Raw genomic sequence first — 20,331 nt, forward strand, 5'->3', positions numbered from 1 at the left:
TCTAATTTTTATGATCATAATATTGTCACCCAACTTCCTTTGTTGACGTTCGCCGGCTTTAATTTCACTTAAACTTTCATTTTTTAAACTTTCTGTGCTATTTTCTTAACCAGAAGCTGGTTTCATTAACTTAATCCGTGCTAATACAGTTTATTGTTTCTATAAAATACATTATTTTTTTAAAAGTGTGTTCTTTTCTAGATTATAAATGTGTTGAGAAGAATAATCCAAAACAGAGCAAAAGGAGGGCTGAGTTTTATTTAGTACCATCCGGAGCCCTGTCTAACTAAACAGTCTCACCTTAAGATTACTGAATTACCTAAGGGATGCTCCTTTCTCGACATGCCGCTTACTATTGATTCGGACCGAATCTCTGAAGCTGCACGTTACCTTGCAGACTTTTGTTCAAAAGAGCTGCCAGTGATTTCCGCCGAGTAGAAAATAAAACCCTAAAGCTTGTGATTGTTCTGCCATATAGGACATTAACCAATTACTGTGTCTTTACCTTAGCAATTTAATTTTAACATTCTTCTTTTCAAAACTCTAAACACTTCAGTTTATCAAGTGCTTTTGAATCAACTGGACCATCCTGCTGAGTTCCTCATGAATAAACTAAATATATTTTGGACACACGTTCCATATTTGCATGAGTCATTTTTTTTTAACTTTTTGAAAATTGTACCTTGACAGATACAAAAGTGCAGAAAAAGAATAACATAAAATAGGAAACTGAAAAAATAGAAAAGAAGGTCATAGATTTTATTATTTGTGTCCATCCCACTTCTGGGTCTTCTGATTATTGGAATGAGGGGAAGAAAAACATGTAAAGTTTCTTTCGATTTCTTGTCCCCTTGTACTAACCACCTCCGCAGTCACCATTCTCCATGTGTTTACTCTCAGGAGGTACTGGAAAGTACACTGAACTCTGAGTCAGAAGAGGTTTGACCTGACCACCGACCAGATGTGTAAACTCGGGAAAGTTATAAAACTTCTCTGGCTTGAACCTCCTCTATTTTGAAATGGAAATAATGAGATAATCTCTCTAACTCACAGCACAAGCGTAGGCAGATGAAAGATGTAAGCACCAACAATTAAACTAGAAATTCTCTAACAGAAACGATATTGGGATGGGACGAAATTTCTAAGCATCATCGAAAACCCAATGGCATAAATGAAAACGTTGGTTCATTTGACTACCCTGGTGTGAATGGCATTGCACACCCGCACACAAAACGCAATGACCAAAGCATGACAAGATATTCAAACTCATTAATAATCACAGAAATGTAAATTTAGACAATAAAATGATAGCATACAAAATTTCTGGAAAACCACTCAAACTTCCAAGGGTCATCATTGCTAGATGAGAATAAGAATAATTTTACTTTCCACTTTATAAATTTTGTGCTTTTTGACTGTCTTGCCATAATTATTGATTACATTATTTTAATCATTTCTGTGAAAGGTATATTTTTGGGTGGTTATTTTACTGTTATTAAATATTGAAATAATTATAGAATTTTAGTGCAGATAATACATATTATATCTTTAAAAATAACAAAAAAGTTTGGTGATGCTCTGTTGTTAGAATCATAAATAAACTGGCACTCCCATTATATATTACATACTATAAATGTGATTATAAATTCATGTAACTTTTCTGTAAGAAAACCAAGAAGTAGCTCTTAACCTTTCCATGTGCAAAATCTTTAATCCAGTAAATCCACATTTATAAATTTGTCCTAATAATGAGAAAACATCTAAAAACACATGTATAAGGATGACTCTTTCAAACTTGTTAATGATAGTGGAAAATTGTAAGCAATTACCAATATTCATTAATAGAATATTGAAATTGTATATAGGTTTTGAAATAGATGTGATAGATAAGTATTAACTAATACCAAAAGGGGTGCTATTTAGTGAAAAACTCGTCAGCTGATCCTGTCCCCCCATACTGTAACTTAAAACAAAATCTGGCAATCAAAAAGTAAGTAACATAATTCAATATTTTATTCAGTCTCTAGAGGAAAATCCCATTGAAAGGGTGAGTACATTTTATTTTTTAACATCTTTATTGGAGTATAATTGCTTTACAATGGTGTGTTAGTTTCTGCTGTATAACAGAGTGAATCAGCTATACATATACATATATCCCCATATCCCCTCCCTCTTGTGTCTCCCTCCCACCCTCCCTATCCCACCCCTCTAGGTGGTCACAAAGCACTGAGCTGATCTCCCTGTGCTATGCAGCTGCTTCCCACTACCTATCTGTTTTACGTTTGGTAGTGTATATATGTCCATGCCACTCTCTCACTTCGTTCCAGCTTACCCTTCCCCCTCCCCGTGTCCTCAAGTCCATTCTCTACGTCTGCATCTTTATTCCTGTCCTGCCCCTTGGTTTTTCAGAACCATTTCTTTTTTTTTTTTTTTTTAGATTTCATATATATGTGTTAGCATACAGTATTTGTTCTTCTCTTTCTGACTTACTTCACTCTGTATGACAGACTCTAGGTCCGTCCACCTCACTACAAATAACTCAATTTCATTCCTTTTTATGGCTGAGTACTATTCCATTGTATATATGTGCCACATCTTCTTTATCCATTCATCTGTCGATGGACACTTAGGGTGAATACATTTTTAATGGATTATGAACTAGCTTTAAAATCCTTTCTCCCTTTCCTTTGAGGTCCCCACATCAGTGGTTTTCAAACTTTGGGGTACATTAGCTTCACCTACAGGACTTGCTAAAGCACAGGCAGCTGGTTTCAGGTTCAGTACGTCTGGGGTAGAGCCCGAGAATTTGCATGTCTAACAAGTTTCCACATCATGCTGATGCTGCTGGATGGGAACCACACTCGGAGAGCCCAGAGGTTCTCAAAGCTCATGGTTTTCTTACATTTGTGGGGTGATACCAGAGTCCAAAGACTAGAACTGTTGAAAGAAGGGAGAGGATGAAGAGAAGAAGGAAGGAAAAGAAGCCTCTAGGAATCTAAGGGGAAAGAAAAAGAGATATTCAAGAATAGAGCGCTGCTTAGATTGAGGCAAAATGTAGTATTTAAGGATTCCCATGCAAGCCAGGAAGCAGAAATCCAAGATGCTTTAATTTTTTTTTTTTTTTTTTTGGCTATTCATCATGGCTTGCAGGACCGTAGTTCCCCAAACAGGGATGGAAACTGGGCCACCGCAGTGAAAGTGCCAAGTCATAGCCACTAGATTGCCAGGGAATTCTCCAGGATGCTCTAATTTAATTCTCAGAATACGATCCCCTCTCTAGGCATCAAAGAAGGAAGGACAGATTTAGTTACAGCTTTTCTTCAAACCCACTTTAAAAGGGGTTCTGAATACTATGAGTCTGCTTCTGTGATTTTCTTTTATAAATATCATATTCCTTTGTCTCTGTAGCTGCATTCAGTTTTTGTTCATAAAACGTATGCATCATATAGATGAGAAGAAAAACAAGTTGCCAGTTCAGAGTCAGTTTACCATAAATCTCTCTGCCTTTATGTGCGCGAGCATTCTCAGCTGGGCCACTGCTCTGTACATCCCCAAACTCGGGTCAATTAGCGGCTTTCTTCAATTCTGCACTACCGCTGAGCACTGCTAGGGAAAATTATACCATTATGCTTATAAATGTTCTCTCTGGGAGAAGAGTAGGGGAGCATAGTGGACTCTACCTCTCAGAAGCTGAGGTACTGGATGCGGAATGCATGAGGAGAACGGTGTGATTTCCTCTTTGTGAATATCTGTATTGTTGGGGCCCGGGGCAAGTCACCCATGAATATGCCTCAATGCATATTGATTATTTTGGGTGAAAGTTACTTAAGAAACAGTCAATTTAAGAGGAAATTTGACCCTCTTCTCTGACTCCCTAAAAGCAGGAAATAAATCTCTCCTATGAAAGGTACCCTCCACGCATCTGGAGATAGGACACCCTTACCACCAGAGGTAGGGAATTCAAGCCGAGAAGCCTGAATAAATAAAACCCTGTTACTTCTTTAATTGACGACCCCAAGACCAAACTCTGTTTAGATAAGCACCTGAAGCCTAAGTCTCTTTGTCTTGTCCACTCCTCACAGATTTATTGTCTCTGTGTCTACAAAGTATAAAAGCCTGCTTTGGCCACTTCTTAGGTCCCATTTCTATGAGACCTCTGTACGCACAAACTAAAATTTCTTTCTTTTTCTCCTGTTAATCTGTTTTGTGTCAATTTTATTGACTCCTGACACAAGAACTCAAGAGGAGTAGAGGGTAAAATCTCCCCCTCCTGCACAATATCTATATTAAAAATGTTAAATTATGATGTTTGGTGTAATTTGATTTGTTGGGAAAGCTAGTAAAGGGTGCCCAATTTGTCCTAAATTGATTCAGGGGCAAAGATAGGAAGCAGAGGATTAAATAAAGTCTATAATTTTCAAAGATTGTGTATTGGATGTTAGATTCACCCAGTTTTATTTTAGAGTCTGAGAGACAGAGGATCTCCAGCAAGTGACTTATTGGTAACTTACAGATCTACAGCACTCCAAACTTATAGTTTTCAAACTTCCCTGGGTTTTGAAAGTCATTATAGTGTATTATAATACACATATTCTATATTGCAATATATTATGTTGTTTGCATGTTTATGTTTAATTTCCTCTTCCCTTCCCTCCGATAATTAATTGAACACCCACCCCTCTCCCCAAGTCATGTAACCTGAATCTTCACCATTTGTGGAGAAATTGAGTTCATAAGAAATGAATCCCTCAAACTCCAGACTTTCTCCTTCCAGCTCTTCGCAGCCAGGCGCTGCATTTGGGCTCTTCCTCTCCTCCTCCTCTTCCTCACGACCCTTTACTTTTAATTATTCCCTCTCTCCTTTCTCTTCAATCTCCGCCTCTTACACTAGCAGGCTGTAAACCGCTCAAGTTTCCCATTCGAAAGTGGGAACAGCTCTCAAACACAAACTGTCGCCTTGTGACGGCTTATGGCTCTCCCAAAAAAGTTAATTCACGTTTCCAATCTCTGTTTTCTTCCCTCCTCAGCACACTAAAATTTGAACCCTGTTTCCATGACCCTGACCTGAATTTCTATGCCATATACATGGAAAGACTGGTGTATATATTGATATATTAGCGACTCTTTAGTTTTGTCTTCCAAAGGGGTAACCTCACTTAAATGATGCATTTGGCCATCTGATGAATCCCTGCTTCCGAGAGATCCTCTAATGTCTTGGCTTCCATAGGGTGATTCTCTTCTGGCTCATTTAGCCTCTATACATGTCTTTTTGTGCTGGATTCGGTTCCTCTGCCTGCCTTGTAAGTATCCCCCCAGTGCGCTGATCTAAGCCTTCTCCTTCCACTTGGCAACTTCTCCCGAATGGTCTTGTACCCACCTGTGGTTTTTACCACAATGCAGAATTTGCACTACCGTGATGCCTCCCGATTGTATATTTCTAATATTAATTCTCTCCTGAGCTTCCAACTGTACATCCAGCTGCCGAGTACATAGCCATATCTTGACATTCCACAGATATTTTAGGTTGGACATATGTAAAAACAAATTCACTATTGTATGTCCTCTCTTTGACTTCCACCTGCATTTCTGTTTCAGTCTGTCTTCTCAACAATTCATTCAGTCATCTGATTCAGAAACATGGAAATCATCCTCACCGCCTCTCCTTCTTAACCCAGAGACACAACATTTCAGTCTTGCAGACTGTACTCTGTAAAAGGAGGCCCAGACCCTGGGGACAGGTCACGAGTTGGCAAACTTTTCCTGTAAAGGGTCAAATAGTAAATATTTTAAGCTTTGCAGACCATATGATCTCCGTTGCCATTATGCAACTCTGCCATTGTAAAGTGACAGCCACTGTAGACAATGTGGAAACAAATGAACTTGGCTGTGTCCTAATAAAAGCTTATTTACGAGTGTAGTTTGCTGCAGTTTGCCATTTCTTGGGATAGAGTCAGGGCTGCTGAAATCCAACCTGTGTTCTTCTTGGCTAAACCAACGACCCAGAGTGGGCAAATAAACTGTGCTATTGGGCTAGGGATCACCTCACCTTTAGCCCCATCCCTGCCCCTAAATTTAATTATTTCAATTTTATTTTCCAAATATTTTTGAATACATACCTTCTCCTTTCCAAATTCACTGCCATTGCCTAAGCTTAATTTTCAGACAGTATTTCAAAGGTTTCCTAATCTGACTTTATACCTTAAAATCCCAAAGCAAAGTTATCTTCCTAAAATTCAGATTGAATCATGTCACCAACATACATAAAAAATAAAGTTCTTATATAGTCAATAAAAAGCATATTTGATCTGATTTTCTGGTCAAATCTTCCATCATCCTTTCTCTTGAACTTTATATTCTAGTGACACTGAATCATCTGTAATCCCAAGAAGCACAGTTATCTCTATTTATCCACTATCTCCTCTGTTTCACTGGCTTCCCATCTTAAAAGTTCCACCTAGAAAAGTCACTTTCAGACCCTACTACTGGCCCCAACTATCATATTTCTATGAACACTTCCCTTTAATTCCCTAGCACAGTTTATGGAATTAACGACTTCCTCTTCAGCTGGTTGTTACGCTTACACATATCCTTAATTGAACATATTATACCGCATTGGGTATGTCTGATTACATTTTATTTATCCTTACTAGACCATATGCTCCCTCACCACAAGGACTGTATTTTAGTCACCTGTGTATCCGCAGTGCCTAGCACAGGGTACAGCAGATGGTGAATTCTCAGTATTTGTTGAATGGAATTGACCTGAATTCTGCCTTAAGACTGAAATCTGAAAACAGCTACTACACGAAGCTGCTTCCCAGAGAGGTCTAAAATACGGAGACATTTTTATTTTTTCAATGCAGAAAGAGCTCCCTGATCACTATAGACCTTGGATGGAAATTGCCAACCGACTGCCTCACTTGATTGGGAGTCACCAGCTTCGAGCTCAAGTGAACGAGGTAAAACGTTTTGTATTCTTTTTTTTTTTTTTTTTTTTTTTTGTGGTACGTGGGCCTCTCACTGTTGTGGCCTCTCCCGTTGCGGAGCACAGGCTCCGGACGCGCAGGCTCAGCGGCCATGGCTTCACGGGCCCAGCCGCTTCGCGGTATGTGGGATCTTCCCGGACCGGGGGCACGAACCTGTGTCCCCGGCATCCTCAGGCGGACTCTCAACCACTGCGCCACCAGGGAAGCCCCAAACGTTTTGTATTCTTCTCCTTAACCCCTTCTCACTACCCTATTTTCATCCTCACACCATTTTCCTTTTTCGGCATTGTGGAAGTGGGTCAGCTGACCAATCACTGCTGTTGAGTTTATCCACAAAACTAAAACTATCTCACCCTTCATGATGAGCAGAATGACACTTGCTTCTGGTATGACAAGTGTGTTTCCCTAAAGTTTCCAGAGCCTGCACAGAACAGCTCCTGGGCACTCAACAAGCATGTGTTTAAAAAAGAAAGACAGTCTGGTTGAGAAGTGTCAGGAAACTGATAAATAAGACCTAGCTGGGGAAGGACAGGTGTGAAAATTCTCAGTGCCCTCATGCCAAGCCACATGGTCAGGGCTCCCCTCCCCATGAGTGAAGCCACATTGATTTACTGTCGGCGTTTCACAGAATAGTTGAGTCAAGAGACTTTCCCAGTTATAAAGTCAGGGTTGGCAGATTCTTCAGAAATCATTGATAAGTCTGTAAATGCCACATATGAGACAAGATGAGCAATGTTTCCCCAAATTATGTAAGGAACGGTGGGAGAACTGACATGACCCCACAGGAATAAGAAGAAGGTGTTATAGGAAGAACACAGATTTGACTCAGGAGGACCTGAGTTGGACTCTTGGTTTTATCGCTTAGTCGCTATAAACTTTGACTTAACGAGTTACTTATTCTGTTTCCATATTTATAAAATGGGAGAAATTCGGGGCCCCTAGAATTGTTGTGAAAACTAAATGACTTTTGCAATAGTGCTTTTGTATTTCCTGCCACACAACAGTGTTCGATATTTATATTTACACTTCCCTCTCGTCTCTTCTCCATCCGTTTTAATCTCACCAATTGGCGTGCCATGTGATTTTAGACATATAAGAGGTTTTCCCCTCCAAAATTCTCCTTCACTGACTTATGCATATTTCATGTCTATAATTACAAATTCATTTAAAAATACTTATGGAATGCCTGCTAAGTGCAAGCACAAGGTTTAAAACCTTGTAAGAGATGTAAGACACTGTCTTCAGTGTCCATGAAGATGGGAAACTAAGCCTAAGAATTTATTTTCCTGCTGCCTAAAGTCTCATTAAAATGACCAAAGAAATACAAAAAGAAGAAAAAGGGAGATATCTGAGTGAGGGAAAACAAGAGAAATGATGGAATAAAACCCTTAAGGACTTTCGTACCATATTAATCAAATTATATCAGATCCAGAAATGAGTCTATTGTACCCATGCCAAGCATTCAACCAAAGCAAAAAGAAGACCCCCGGGGCTCCCTCTCCCATCTCAGATGTCATCAAGTTAAATTAGGTCATGTGTGTTGTATTAGGGTGCACTCTAAGTTCGCTAGGACTGGCATGCTTAGAGCAAGAAGGGAATTTGGACACAGACACACAGATACACAGGTTAGAACATCATGTGGAGATAGAGGCAGAGACTGGAGTGATGCATCTACAGGCCCTTAAAGTATCCCAAGAGTTGCTGGCAACCACCTGAAACTTGGACTGAAACAGGGAACAGATTCTCCCCCGAGAGCCTCCAGAAAGAACAAACCTCACAAACACCTTAATTTCAGACTTGCATCTCCCAGAATTGTGAGAGCATAAGCTTCTGTTGTGTTCCTTCTTTGGGGCAGCCCTAGGAAACTAATATAACATCCGTGGCCATTCCCTATGCTTCTAATTAGTTCTAAAACAACTAACTGGATAAAACCACTCTTTAGACTTCACCACCACAGATGGAGACTGAATCCATTGGAAAACCGTCATGAGAAGCAAATACTGTGGCTTCCAGGACCACACATAGAGCTACAGACTAAGACATTTGTCCTCTTGAGGCCTTTACTTGGCACAGACAAGACAGAAAGTGAATTTGTACTTCTAATCTCACAGTACCTCCAGGCCAACCACCTTACTCTTAGAAAGCCCCCAAGGCCCCTATCCGTAGGTTAGTAAAAAACAAAACAAGACAGACAAAAACTTGTTAACTGGCTTAGACTCAACCACCTTCTTCCAGGAAGGGTCCCCCTTCTCCAGCCCTCTGGGACAAAACACTACAGACAGCTGGTGGACTCACGGGAAGCTCACAAGAGGAAGCTCAGAAGTATTCTGGAAACATGATAAGGGAAGCTCCATTAGTTACTAATTCTGATATGCTGGCCTCCATTCCTGAACACGAATGGACAGCCCCAAATGACCAAACGATATGAAGAGAATAAGCAAGTCAAGAAGGATGAGGGAGACACAGGACATTTGGTCTCCGACAGAAGCCAAAAGATGAGATCAGTGCTTTTAAAAATTGCATTAATGTCTTCAGTATATGTACTCCATAAAAATCAATAAAGTTGCTCGGTAAAAGGAACTATTGGAAAGCAAAGAAATAAACAAAAAGCTCAATAGCGACCCGAATAAATGAGGGAAACATTGATTATAGAAAAATAATGGTGATTTAGGGACTTCCTTGAAACGGTTTTATAAAGCAGAAAGCAAAAATTAAATGCCAGCATCAGAAAAATAAAAGTATATGAAAAAGAGAAATGGATGATCTAAATTCCACAAAACGGAAGTCCCACAAGTAGACTAGTGTGGGCGAAGAAAAAGCAAAGCTTTAAATGCATAAAAACAGAATTTTTCAGCTCTTGTGAAAGATTGGAGTATTTCTATCAGAAGGACAATGGGGGCAGGGGACCACCCATAGATATCCTGGTGAAACTTCAGAGTTTGTAGAATAAGAGGAAGGTTTTGCAAGTCTTAATGAGGAAGGAAGAAAAATGAAACTAGGTGACTTACAGAGAAACACAGGACTATGTATCTATGTTAATAAGTACTAAAAGGCAATTTAAAACCTATTTGAATAGCTAACGTTTTTTTAAAACTCTGGCAACATCAAACCCTGGTGAGGCTATAAACCAAAAGAGACTCTACTTCACCTTGCTGATGGGAATGCAGAATAGTCTGGCAGAATCTTTTAAAGGCAAACATCGACTTACCATTATGACCCAGCAATCACATTCCTGAGTATTTACCCAAATAACCTGAAAATTTATGTGCCTGGAAAAGCTTGTGGGTAAATGATCCCGTAAACCGGAAACCACCAAGATGTCCCTCAACAGGGGAATGGTTAAACTGAGTACAACGGCCTGAATGTGTGTGTGGTCCCCAAATTCATATGTTGAAATCCTAATCCCCAACATGATGTTGTCAGGGCTGGGGCCTTTGAGAGGTGTATTAGTCAGGGTTCTCCCAAGAAACAGAAGCAATGGGAGATACAGAGATATATAGAAGGAGGTTTATGAGGAGCGACTGACTCGCACGATCATGATTATGGAGTCTGAGAAGTCCCACAGTCTTCCTTCTACCTGCAAGTTGGAGGCCCAGGAAAGCCAAGAACCGGAGGAGCCAGCGGTGTCATCGCCAGTCCGAGTCTGAAAATCCAAGGACTAAGAGTGCTGATGGGGGAAGATGGCCGTCCCAGCTCAACCAGAGAGCAAATTCACCCTTCTTCCACTTTTCTGCTCTATTCAGGCCCTAAACAGGGTGGATGATGCCACCCGAATTGGTGAGGGTGATGGGCTTTACTCAGTCTCCCAATCTCTTCCAGAATCTCTTCTGGAAACATCCTCAAAGACACACCCAAAAATAATGTATCTGGGCATCCCTTAGCCCAGTCAAGTTGACACATCAAATTGACCAACACAGAAGGTAATTAGGTCATGAAAGTAGAATGGGATATTCATAAATGGGATGAATGCCCTTGTAAAAGTGACCCCAGGACTCTCTGGCCCTCTTCTGCTGTCACGTGAGGATGAAGCAAGAAGACAGCAGAACGGTTCTCACCAGAACCCAATCATGCTGGCACCCTGATCTTGGACTTTCAGCTTCCAAAACTGTAAGAATCGAATTGCCATTGTTTATAAGCCACCTAGTCTATGGTACTTTGTTACAGCAGTCTGAACGAAGACTCCCGTATTCATACATTGGAACGCTATACAGTGACAAAAATGAATAAGCTACTGATTTATTCAACCATGTGGATGAACCTCAAATACATTTTGCTAAATGAAACATGTCAGAACCAAAAGGCTACATATTGTATGATTCCATTCATGTGACATATATATATATGGTTGGCCAAAAAGTTCGTTCGGTTAGTGAATATGTTGTTCGATCAAGTTCTTCGTGAAAATGAAAAATGTCTTTTATTTGTACTTAAAACCAAACGAACTTTTTGGTCACCCCAATGTTAGGATGAATAAATAAGTAAATGAATAGTGGATAATATTTCACCATCAGAGATGAAAGTTATAAATTAGCAAGGGGGGAAAGATAAGACCAACCTGTGACACCAGGTAAGAGTCGGAGACGTCTGACATGTTTAGCATTTTAGCATCATATGTACATATGATACTAAAATGTCTATATACACACACACACACACACACACATTTTGTGGATATATAGATGGGTAAACAAACATTGTATGTGTACATAATACGTGTATACACACACACAGAACACACACACACATTTCCTAGCTTTGTCCACTGTGAGGGATCTAGAAACAGTGGCATCCCACTAGCAAAGAGCAAACCCAGTGTCCATTTATTGGAACTCTTTTCCAATAAATGGAACTGGGGCTTCTCGGAGAAAGAGCTGATTATAAATCCGGAGCAGGGAAAAATAGAAGGTGACCCCAGAACATCTTGGGACCTTATTCCTTTACCTTGAGGCTGCACTGTAGGTAGCCAGTAGCCACTCATGGCTACTGAGCAGTGGAAATGTGGCCAGGACAAGTTGGCATGTGAGACACTCGCTGGATTTTGAAGACTTACTAGAAAAAGAGTGTAAAAATCTCGATATTTTTAATATTGATTACGTGTAAACATTTTGCATACATTGACCTAGATAAAATGTTATTAAAACTAATTCCACCTGGGGCTTTTTTGGATTTTGCTATTTTTAAAATGTGGCTGATAGAAAATGTAAAATTACACGTATGGCTATCATATTTTTTTCGGGCAGTGCTGACTTCAGAGGGCAGGGCTGTGGTCAGCAGAACTGAACTAGCACCCTGGCTCAGTCCCTCCTGGCTCTGTGGCTCTGGGCAAATATCTTACCCTCTCTGACCCTCAGTTTTGGCCTGTGGGTTTGGGGGAAAATGGAGTATCAACCTGCTTGGGACGCTTTTCGCACCATGCCTTGGACACTTTAGTAATTGCCTTAGAATAAGTACTGAAGAAATAACTGAATACATTATAACTGTGGTTATAATTCTCAGGCTGGTTCCTGTTAAAATGCAACATCTCAGCAATCCCTCCAATAGACACACACACACCCTAAGGCACAGAACTTTCGCGATTCTGCACAGAACTTTCGCGATTCTATCTCAGAGCCAATTTTAAGGGTGAAATAAACAGTCTGGCACAGTGAGGACAGACTCAGAAAGGCTGCCCCCTAGGGGCCAGCGGAGGAAGGATTACCATCGGGGAGGCTGCGGCTCCGGCTGCCGGGCCCTGGGCATGGGGAACCGCGGTCCCAGCCCACTTGTCACTCATCGTTTAAGAGCCCGGAGCTTAAAGAGATACACACATCCACCGCCGCCCCTTCTGGCGCTTCGGATCCTGGAGAGGGGCACCTGGGAAGAACTAGATCAGACTGTGTCTAGAGCTGGGGAAGGGATAGGGGACGGAGGAAAGCCGAGGGGGAGGTACAGGGAAGCTGGAGCTCAGAGGCTGTTGATGGCAACCGAGACAGGCAGGGTTGGCCGGGGGAAAACTGAGAAACTGGTAATATTTGCTTAGGCAGGGCTGTCAGTAATAACTAACTTGTGTACAGGGTGTTGCTTTCAACGACATCACCTTTACACCTCTCTATGACGCATCTTGACAGGGAGGGAGCGGGCGTGGAGAGGTCACAGGGTCACGGGGAGTGTTCGGACAAGAACTGAACAACCTCTTATTCCCGCTCAGCAACCTCCCTTAAGGGATTTGATCGGATTCCTAACTCCACTGGCCTCCGTGTACTCGTTTACCTACGAATTAAACAGAGTAAACAGAGACAGTAACGTCCACAGCAGCAGGGCTGTTATTAGGGTTAAATGGTACCCGTTACGCAGAGGTGCTTTGATAAGGCAGGATTGTAAAAGTTGCCCCGGAAGACTCCCGTTTAATAAATGATGTCAGTCTTGGGACTGAGTTATTCTAGAACACTCTAACCAAGCTGTCAGTGATGGTGACCAGTGTCCGGCACAACCATGGGGAAAATTTGGTGTAAGTACTTCGTGAACAATATCATCTGGGATACCTCCTCTACCGCAGTGTCCTAAGATCAGGGTAGAAAGGGGGGTGTGTGGATCCCCGTCACTGAAACGTAACCCCTTCAAGCCACAGAACCCCTGCACCCTTCACACCCCTGCAGCTGGTAATCTCTGGAAATTCTCTTGAACAGATGCCCCTCTTGAACTGCCAGTTCCTCACGGGTTACCGGGAACAGCGGCTGGCACACCTGGTCCTATCCTTTATTACCATGGGATATGTCTGGCAGGATGGAGAGGCACAGCCCAAAGAGGTAGGGACAAAGGGACACCTGTCCTGTCATCTGGCAGGTCTGCTGCACCTGGAGGACGCTTTCTACAAAGGTCTGCTGCACCTGGCAAACGCTCTCTGTTTGCCTGGAAAATGGGTCCTTTCTTGTTCTTTCCTTTGGGTATGAGGTGAAGGAAGGACAAAGGGCCCATCTAAATGAAAACACCTTTTTCCCCTGGCCAGGAGGTTAATTTTCCTTAGAACTGGTAGCCCTCTCATTAGTTTTTGAATTTTGTTTTTTCTGGCACCCACCCTCTTCCAAGAATTGTGAAAAGCTGCATTTGAAGGCAAGTTCTGAGGTGTCATGGAAAACTTAATGATTTCCATTTTACAGCAGTTTGTGCTCTTGTACACATCCGTAATCACAGTCAATGTTCACAATCCCATAAGGTAAGTACAGCAATGCTGTGCCCATTTTACAGATGGCTGAGGACTACAGGAGTTAAATTCCTTGCCCAAGGTCACATAGCAAGTTCGTGGAAAATCCGGGGCCACAGCTCAGACCTTCTGATTTCACTAATGTAACCTTCTTTCCCCAGCGGGGAAGAGCACACATTGCCATTTATAACACCAATCTTCCTTTCTTGAATGTTGCTTGCTATCTACCAAATATTGGTCTGTGTCTCTTAATAGTTCATGTAAATCTCTTCTGAATCTTTTCATAACTTTTTACAGTTTCAATCTGAAACTTGGAACGTGAAATCTTTGTTTCCCTAACTGCAGGATAAATTCCTATTAGTGTCATTTTTTTTATAAATAGACATTCTCCAGAAATGAGGGTGTTACCCTTGTTCTAGTACTTCCTGCTTCTTGAGTCAGCAGCCCGTGCTTATCTTGTTTGCTTGGTAGATTCTACCTTTTCTCTCTCAAGTAAATACAGGAGACTCCCAGTGAGAAAAAGAAAGGAAAGTAAGAAAGGAGAGAAGAGGAAAGCATAGAGCTGCTTCAGACTCTTTAAAAAGAGTCATGTGTCTGATGTTGGAAAGTCTGAGATCTAGGCACATAGGACAAGACATCCAATGGGCTTCCCTCCTTCCGTTCTCCAAACCACAATCCTCAATCAGGGAAAGGGGTGGGAGCCCCCTGTCACACCCCACCCCGCCTCGGGCCATCTCTTACCTTCTTTGTATCTCCTCCTTTCGCTTCCTCACTATGGAGACACCTCACTTCTGCGCTGCCCCACTCATCCACTGCCCCCCAAGGGAAGCTGGCCTTAGGTTTGAATCTGACAACTCTTTAAAGCTCTTTATTGTTTTCTACCTGAGAAACAGTTCTGTCCCAACTCTTTCTAAAAATCTAAGGGAAAACTAAGGCAGAAGCTGGACTTCTTTGAGTAGATTAACGGGAAGGAAAATGGAAGTGGGAGACAAGAAGCATAAGAATGTTCTTTTGGATCTAGACTAATTTAGCCTTGTTCGTGGTTGGAGTCCCCCACTGGTACCTGCATGGGTCCGGATAGTTTTTCTGGATTTGGGGGCATATAGGGTTCTTTAGAGTGTCCTAGGATAACTCAGGGGTTGAATGGGGACTGTCTTGAGGTGACTTACTCGAAGTTGTTATTGGATTTGATGAAGCGTTCTATCCTTCCCGTCCCTCTCCCTGAGGAGAGGATACACACACACACACACACACGCGTGCATACAAACACATACGCATATGTTCCTAAAACTAAGACTATACACAAAAGCACACATATATCTAGATAGCTACATATCTGTCTGATCTATCTATTTATCTGGAGGTATGTATATATAGAGAGAGATTTTTTCCCACTGCTCATTAGCTCAGCCCCCATTTATGCTTAAACATTTGCTCAGGCCCTTCCCTGCACAATATTCAGAGATTATTTTATACTCTATGTGTGTGTGTGTGTGTTCCAGTTTTGTAATTTTCATATATATTTCAGACCGTACTCATAAACAATATATCCACTAGGTTGTTAACAGAATAAATATGAGAATGAGGTGTGTGTATATGGATCACTCACATAATTCCAGTTTTATCCCCGGCTCGTTGTTCTACCACAAGATTGCCAGAATAAAAGACAGATTGCTTCCTCTGCTGCATTCTTTCTAGAATGTGCTAATTGTCTGGATTTATATCTGCAAGGTTCTGCCGAGAACCCTTGCCCTTCCCTTGGTCGAGGTCTCCAGGAACTTGGGGCTCCCTCCTATCCTGCTTCACTCGGACGTGGTTCTGGCCAACTGGGCTACTAGGAACCCAGGAAGGTAAGAGCGGGAGAAGGCGCTTGGGATTTGCACAGATTAAAACCGGGTAAGGGAGAGTCTTGACTTTTCCTTCTCTCTGCAGGAAAAATCCAGGCTTTGTCAGCTATTTTGTGATTAGAGATGTTCATATTTATTACCCGATTTATGGTGCCAAAGAAGGGGTGAACTTGAACACAAGTTCAAAAATCACAGTTCCCAGGAGCTTCCTCTCAACCCACTCTGAAAACATTGGGGCAGGTAATTGCAAGTACATAAAAGGAGCAATTTCAATTGTCAGGATGGCCACAGGCTAAATGCTCTGGGGCTGATATGTAAATTGAGACCTATCTGCCTCTTTGTTGCTCCGAGGACCGTAGGGGAGGAAAACCTTGCCCTTCTTCCCATTTAGGCTGCTTAGCTGGTCTAATAATCAAACTGACATCAGATAGGGGAACAGGAGAAAAACAAATTTAATTTTGCACGTATTAGATCCCCATAAAAAGATGAGACTCGAATATGCGACTAAAGCCAGAAGCTTGTATATCTTCTAGATGAGGCAGCAATGCATTTATGAAGAATTGACAAGACACAGGCTTTTGGGCTTGGGTTAGCTAACTAGGGAAGAAGTAACAAGGTTTGTTTATACAGGCTTCTCAGCCCTGAATTCCTGTCTCTGGTGATAAGGCTGTCTCTCTCTACTTCCTGGTACAGAGAGGGGGCCTTCACATGGGAGATTTATTTCCTACTTTCAGGGGCACAAAGAGGTCCGAGTGTCCTTTTGGCACCTGCTGTTTCTCAAGTACCTTTAATTCAAAATAATCAATCCACCTAAGTGGCATATTTGGGGAGGTCTATTCTGCTCCCCTCAGGCCCACGGTCTAGTCACAACACGTGACATCCAAACTGTGCACGATGTGTGTGTGTCTGCGCGTGCATTTGCACACAAGTATGCATGCCTGTGTCCACGTGACCCTAGAAGGCATATCAGGTTTGCAAACTGATTTGTTCTCTTCTTTTTCTTTCCTTTTGTCAATAACTGAAATTGGACTAGACCCCTGGAAATCAGGTAAGTTCTCGGAAATCCTTTACTCACTTTAGGATCCTTGCTAACTGTAAAAGCTTACAATAAAACCAACAAGCAAAAAAAGAGAAAGCATACCACATTGTATGTATAGTACATAAAACATATAAAAATGCATGAAAAAATAGTAGAAGGAAATGTACCCCAAATCAACAGCCCCAAAGTTAGCAGTAGTTGTCTCTGCTTTGTAGAGATTAAGGGATTAATTTTCTTTACTACATTTTCCACTTTGTACGTAATGAAACAAGTAAAATGCAATGTAAGAAGAGCAAAAAAACAAACCAAAACCCCCCAAAACACCAAAACTTCACCAGTTCTCCAATTCTCTGTGATTTTTTGAAGTCTAATGATCTGAGGAAGATCTCTGGTCTCTGAAAGGCCAAATTGCTGGCTGTGGCTGCTACAGCTACAGAATCCCTTTGAAATATTACATAGACTGGAGCTCGTGGGGCAAGTCTGGCCCAGATGTTCTTAGGCTCCTGTTTCCCCAGGGAGCACAGTTAACCTCTAAGTTGACACTGCCTCTCCGGTCACCAAACCTCAGCTCAATAAAGGGGCTCAGTATAAAAGCTGTAGCTCAGAAGATGGAGAGATGAAGCCTGAAGACCCCATTTCCCACACTAACGTGACTCTGCGGAAACTACGGGGGTCCCTGACTGAGTTATCTTTTGTGTTTGTTTTTCATGTCTTCTCATGTTTTAGAGGCAGAAGTGACTTATGGAATGAAGTTTTATGTTTTGTAGACTGGATCTGCCTCTGGGCTATTTGAATCCGTGTGATAACAGATCATTTAAGAAAGATTCCTCTATAACAGTCTTCAGCTTTCACTATTATAATACAGAATTTGGGGGGGGAAATGACTAATGAGAGAGAGCACTAGCCTGAGCTATGAAACTGCTCTGGACCAGGTCCAGTGACTAAGCAGCTGGATGCAACTGGGGAAGCGATTTTGCTTCTTTGGGCCATAGTTTTCTGTCTGTAAGAAAGGAGCATGGAATTAGCTGTTGCCTGTGGTCACTGCAGCATTAAGACACTGTGCTCCTAACGGGAAGGGTGTGATGGGGCCCGGACTGGCCCTGTGAAGAATCAGCCCTACTTGTCCCCTCGTGCTTTAGCAGTTCTACAGCAGGGGCGGGCGTGGGGAGTGGGGGGGATGGTCTGGGACCATCCGGGCCATGCTAGCTTGGGAGTCCTCAGGTGAACTTGGGCTGGAGCAGATCTGTCTCTTTCCTACCTGAATGTTGCTGGAGGGAAGAGGCCCATCCTCGGGCTGCCCTGTGGAGAGGAGAGCATCAACCTCTGGTTCCGCCTTGGACTATAGCAGTTACCTGACTCGAGGCCACCGCTGGGCCGTGCGTACTCACTGTGTCCAGACCTTTCTAACCACGTGGTCATGTCCCTTCCAAGGAACTTGGACCCCATTGTCTTATTCCCAGGGGGAGAAAGCCTGCGTGGTTTTATACTGGTGACTGTTTTGGTGGAGAAAGCAGCTGTACCCGGGATTAAGGTATCTTCCCACTCACAGAACTTTTTTTTTCTACATGAAAAGTCAGTCTGAGCTTTGCTTCCCACCCAGGCCCTTTCCCTGCAGTGAATTCATGAATACAGGCCTCATCTTACTTGGTTAGTTGAGCAAAGAGATTTAAGTTCTGGACCACAGAGGTATCTACCTTTCCTCAACTACTGTAAAACATGCAGTTGACCGTTTGCCCATCAACAAACAAGCATTGTTCTAGGCAATGGGAGATCTGGGGGAGTAAGACAGACATTGCTCTGGCTTCCACAGAGGCTCAGGATCCAGTGGAGGAGGGTGCATTGATGTAGGGAGTAACATGAAAAAAAGTGCCGTGTTTCATGAAAAGACATCTAAAACCTAATTCAGACTTGAAGGGTCGGGCAAAGCTTTCCAAGGGAAATGACAGGTCTGAAAGTTAACACCTGAGTAATGTAAAGGAATTAAGCAGAGAGAGAGACAGAGAGACAGAGACAGAGAGAGAGATGCTGATGCCTGGAACTACCACGCAAGGGCTCTGAGTTAAAATGGACCATCCTTGAGATTACCTAGCCCTGGGGGTTGTAAACTTGAATTCCTTTAGGGGTCAGGCGGGTCCCAGAAAGGTCAGGTGTCTGCCAGAGAATCCATGCCCTGCCTGAAGATATTGAAGTTAGATTTCTGTCCTTCCTCACCACCTTCCCTGGTAAGCATATTTTGGGTGCCTACTGTACCTACTGCAGGGTGACCAGATTGGGCTACAATTATTATAGCTCCCTCTTGCACTCTCAGAAGTGAAACTATGTGGTCACTTTACTTCTCATCCGTGTGTTTATTCCATAGAAAGATACAGAATAAAATACTGGTCTTCCAAACATAGCTCAGATAAGGTCGAGACTGCTAATGAAGGGGGGTCTGAGCTGAGGGCTCCACAATTCTGATTTTCTGTAAGACAGAGCTCAGGGGTGAGGCCGTCCTGAGTCAAGACGCGGGAGTCAAGACGCAGGAGTATTATGTGTAATAACTCAAGAAGCAGAAAGGAGGAAAATGACAGAGTGAGGCCCCTGAGAGGCACACGAAGTATCAGCCAGTGGAAAGATCCAGAAAGACCTAACCAGGTCCATCTGGGAGGTGACCAGGAAGATTCTCCTTCGAGAAGGACCTCCTGGCCAAATGTAGTTTAGAAGCACTCCCTGGGGAGCCCTGTCACACAGTCCAGCAGGCAGAAGGCTGCCCTTCCTGGATTCCCCCATCTCTGAGGCTCACTGCATCTCAATGGGCCTTCAGTGAATGCTAATGCATTGTGAGACTGAATCTCATCCCCAGGCCCTTGTTCAGGCGGTGAATGCCGTCTTGCTGCCCAGCCCAGACTCCCTGCTCCAAGCCCTGCAGCAGCTGAGGCTCTCCATTCAGGACATCACCAGATCCTTGGGACAAATGCATGGTAAGGGGCTCCTGAAGGCTGAGGGATCGCTTGCGGGGGGAGAAAGGGCCTGGAGGTTGGCAATGTCCATGAGATGGCACTGCTGTGCTAGCTTTGTTTTAGGTAACTGCCGCTCATACTATTGGAAAATGATCTCTCAGTTGGCAGGGATATTCTCCTGGTATAGTCTTTCTATTTTCATGTGATTAGGCTAATTTCCTCTCTTCGGCTGTCACGTATTTCTTTGTGTGTTGAGGTCTTGCACGAAGCTTGGGAGGAGGGGAAGGGCACACAACATGGCTTGTACCTGCTTTATCCAGCAGTGACCTGGGTACCGGAG

At 42.7% G+C, this 20,331-nt stretch overlaps 1 protein-coding gene across 1 annotated transcript in view; it reads left to right on the plus strand.

Annotated features, from left to right (window-relative positions):
• The window catches only part of IDO2 (indoleamine 2,3-dioxygenase 2), a 48,744-nt gene that overhangs the window by 9,597 nt on the left and 18,816 nt on the right, over nt 1-20,331 (plus strand). Inside the window, exons 2-7 of the mRNA XM_022571279.2 lie at nt 6,864-6,959; nt 13,652-13,771; nt 15,898-16,016; nt 17,047-17,061; nt 18,484-18,583; nt 19,895-20,012. Coding sequence (XP_022426987.1) covers nt 6,864-6,959; nt 13,652-13,771; nt 15,898-16,016; nt 17,047-17,061; nt 18,484-18,583; nt 19,895-20,012 — 568 coding nt within the window. The remainder of the gene's footprint in view (nt 1-6,863; nt 6,960-13,651; nt 13,772-15,897; nt 16,017-17,046; nt 17,062-18,483; nt 18,584-19,894; nt 20,013-20,331) is intronic.

The sequence above is a fragment of the Delphinapterus leucas genome, chromosome 21 (assembly GCF_059928025.1).
Source record: "Delphinapterus leucas isolate spDelLeu-1000000601 "Yukka" chromosome 21, BTC_Dleu_Yukka2, whole genome shotgun sequence".
Taxonomy (NCBI): domain Eukaryota; kingdom Metazoa; phylum Chordata; class Mammalia; order Artiodactyla; family Monodontidae; genus Delphinapterus; species Delphinapterus leucas.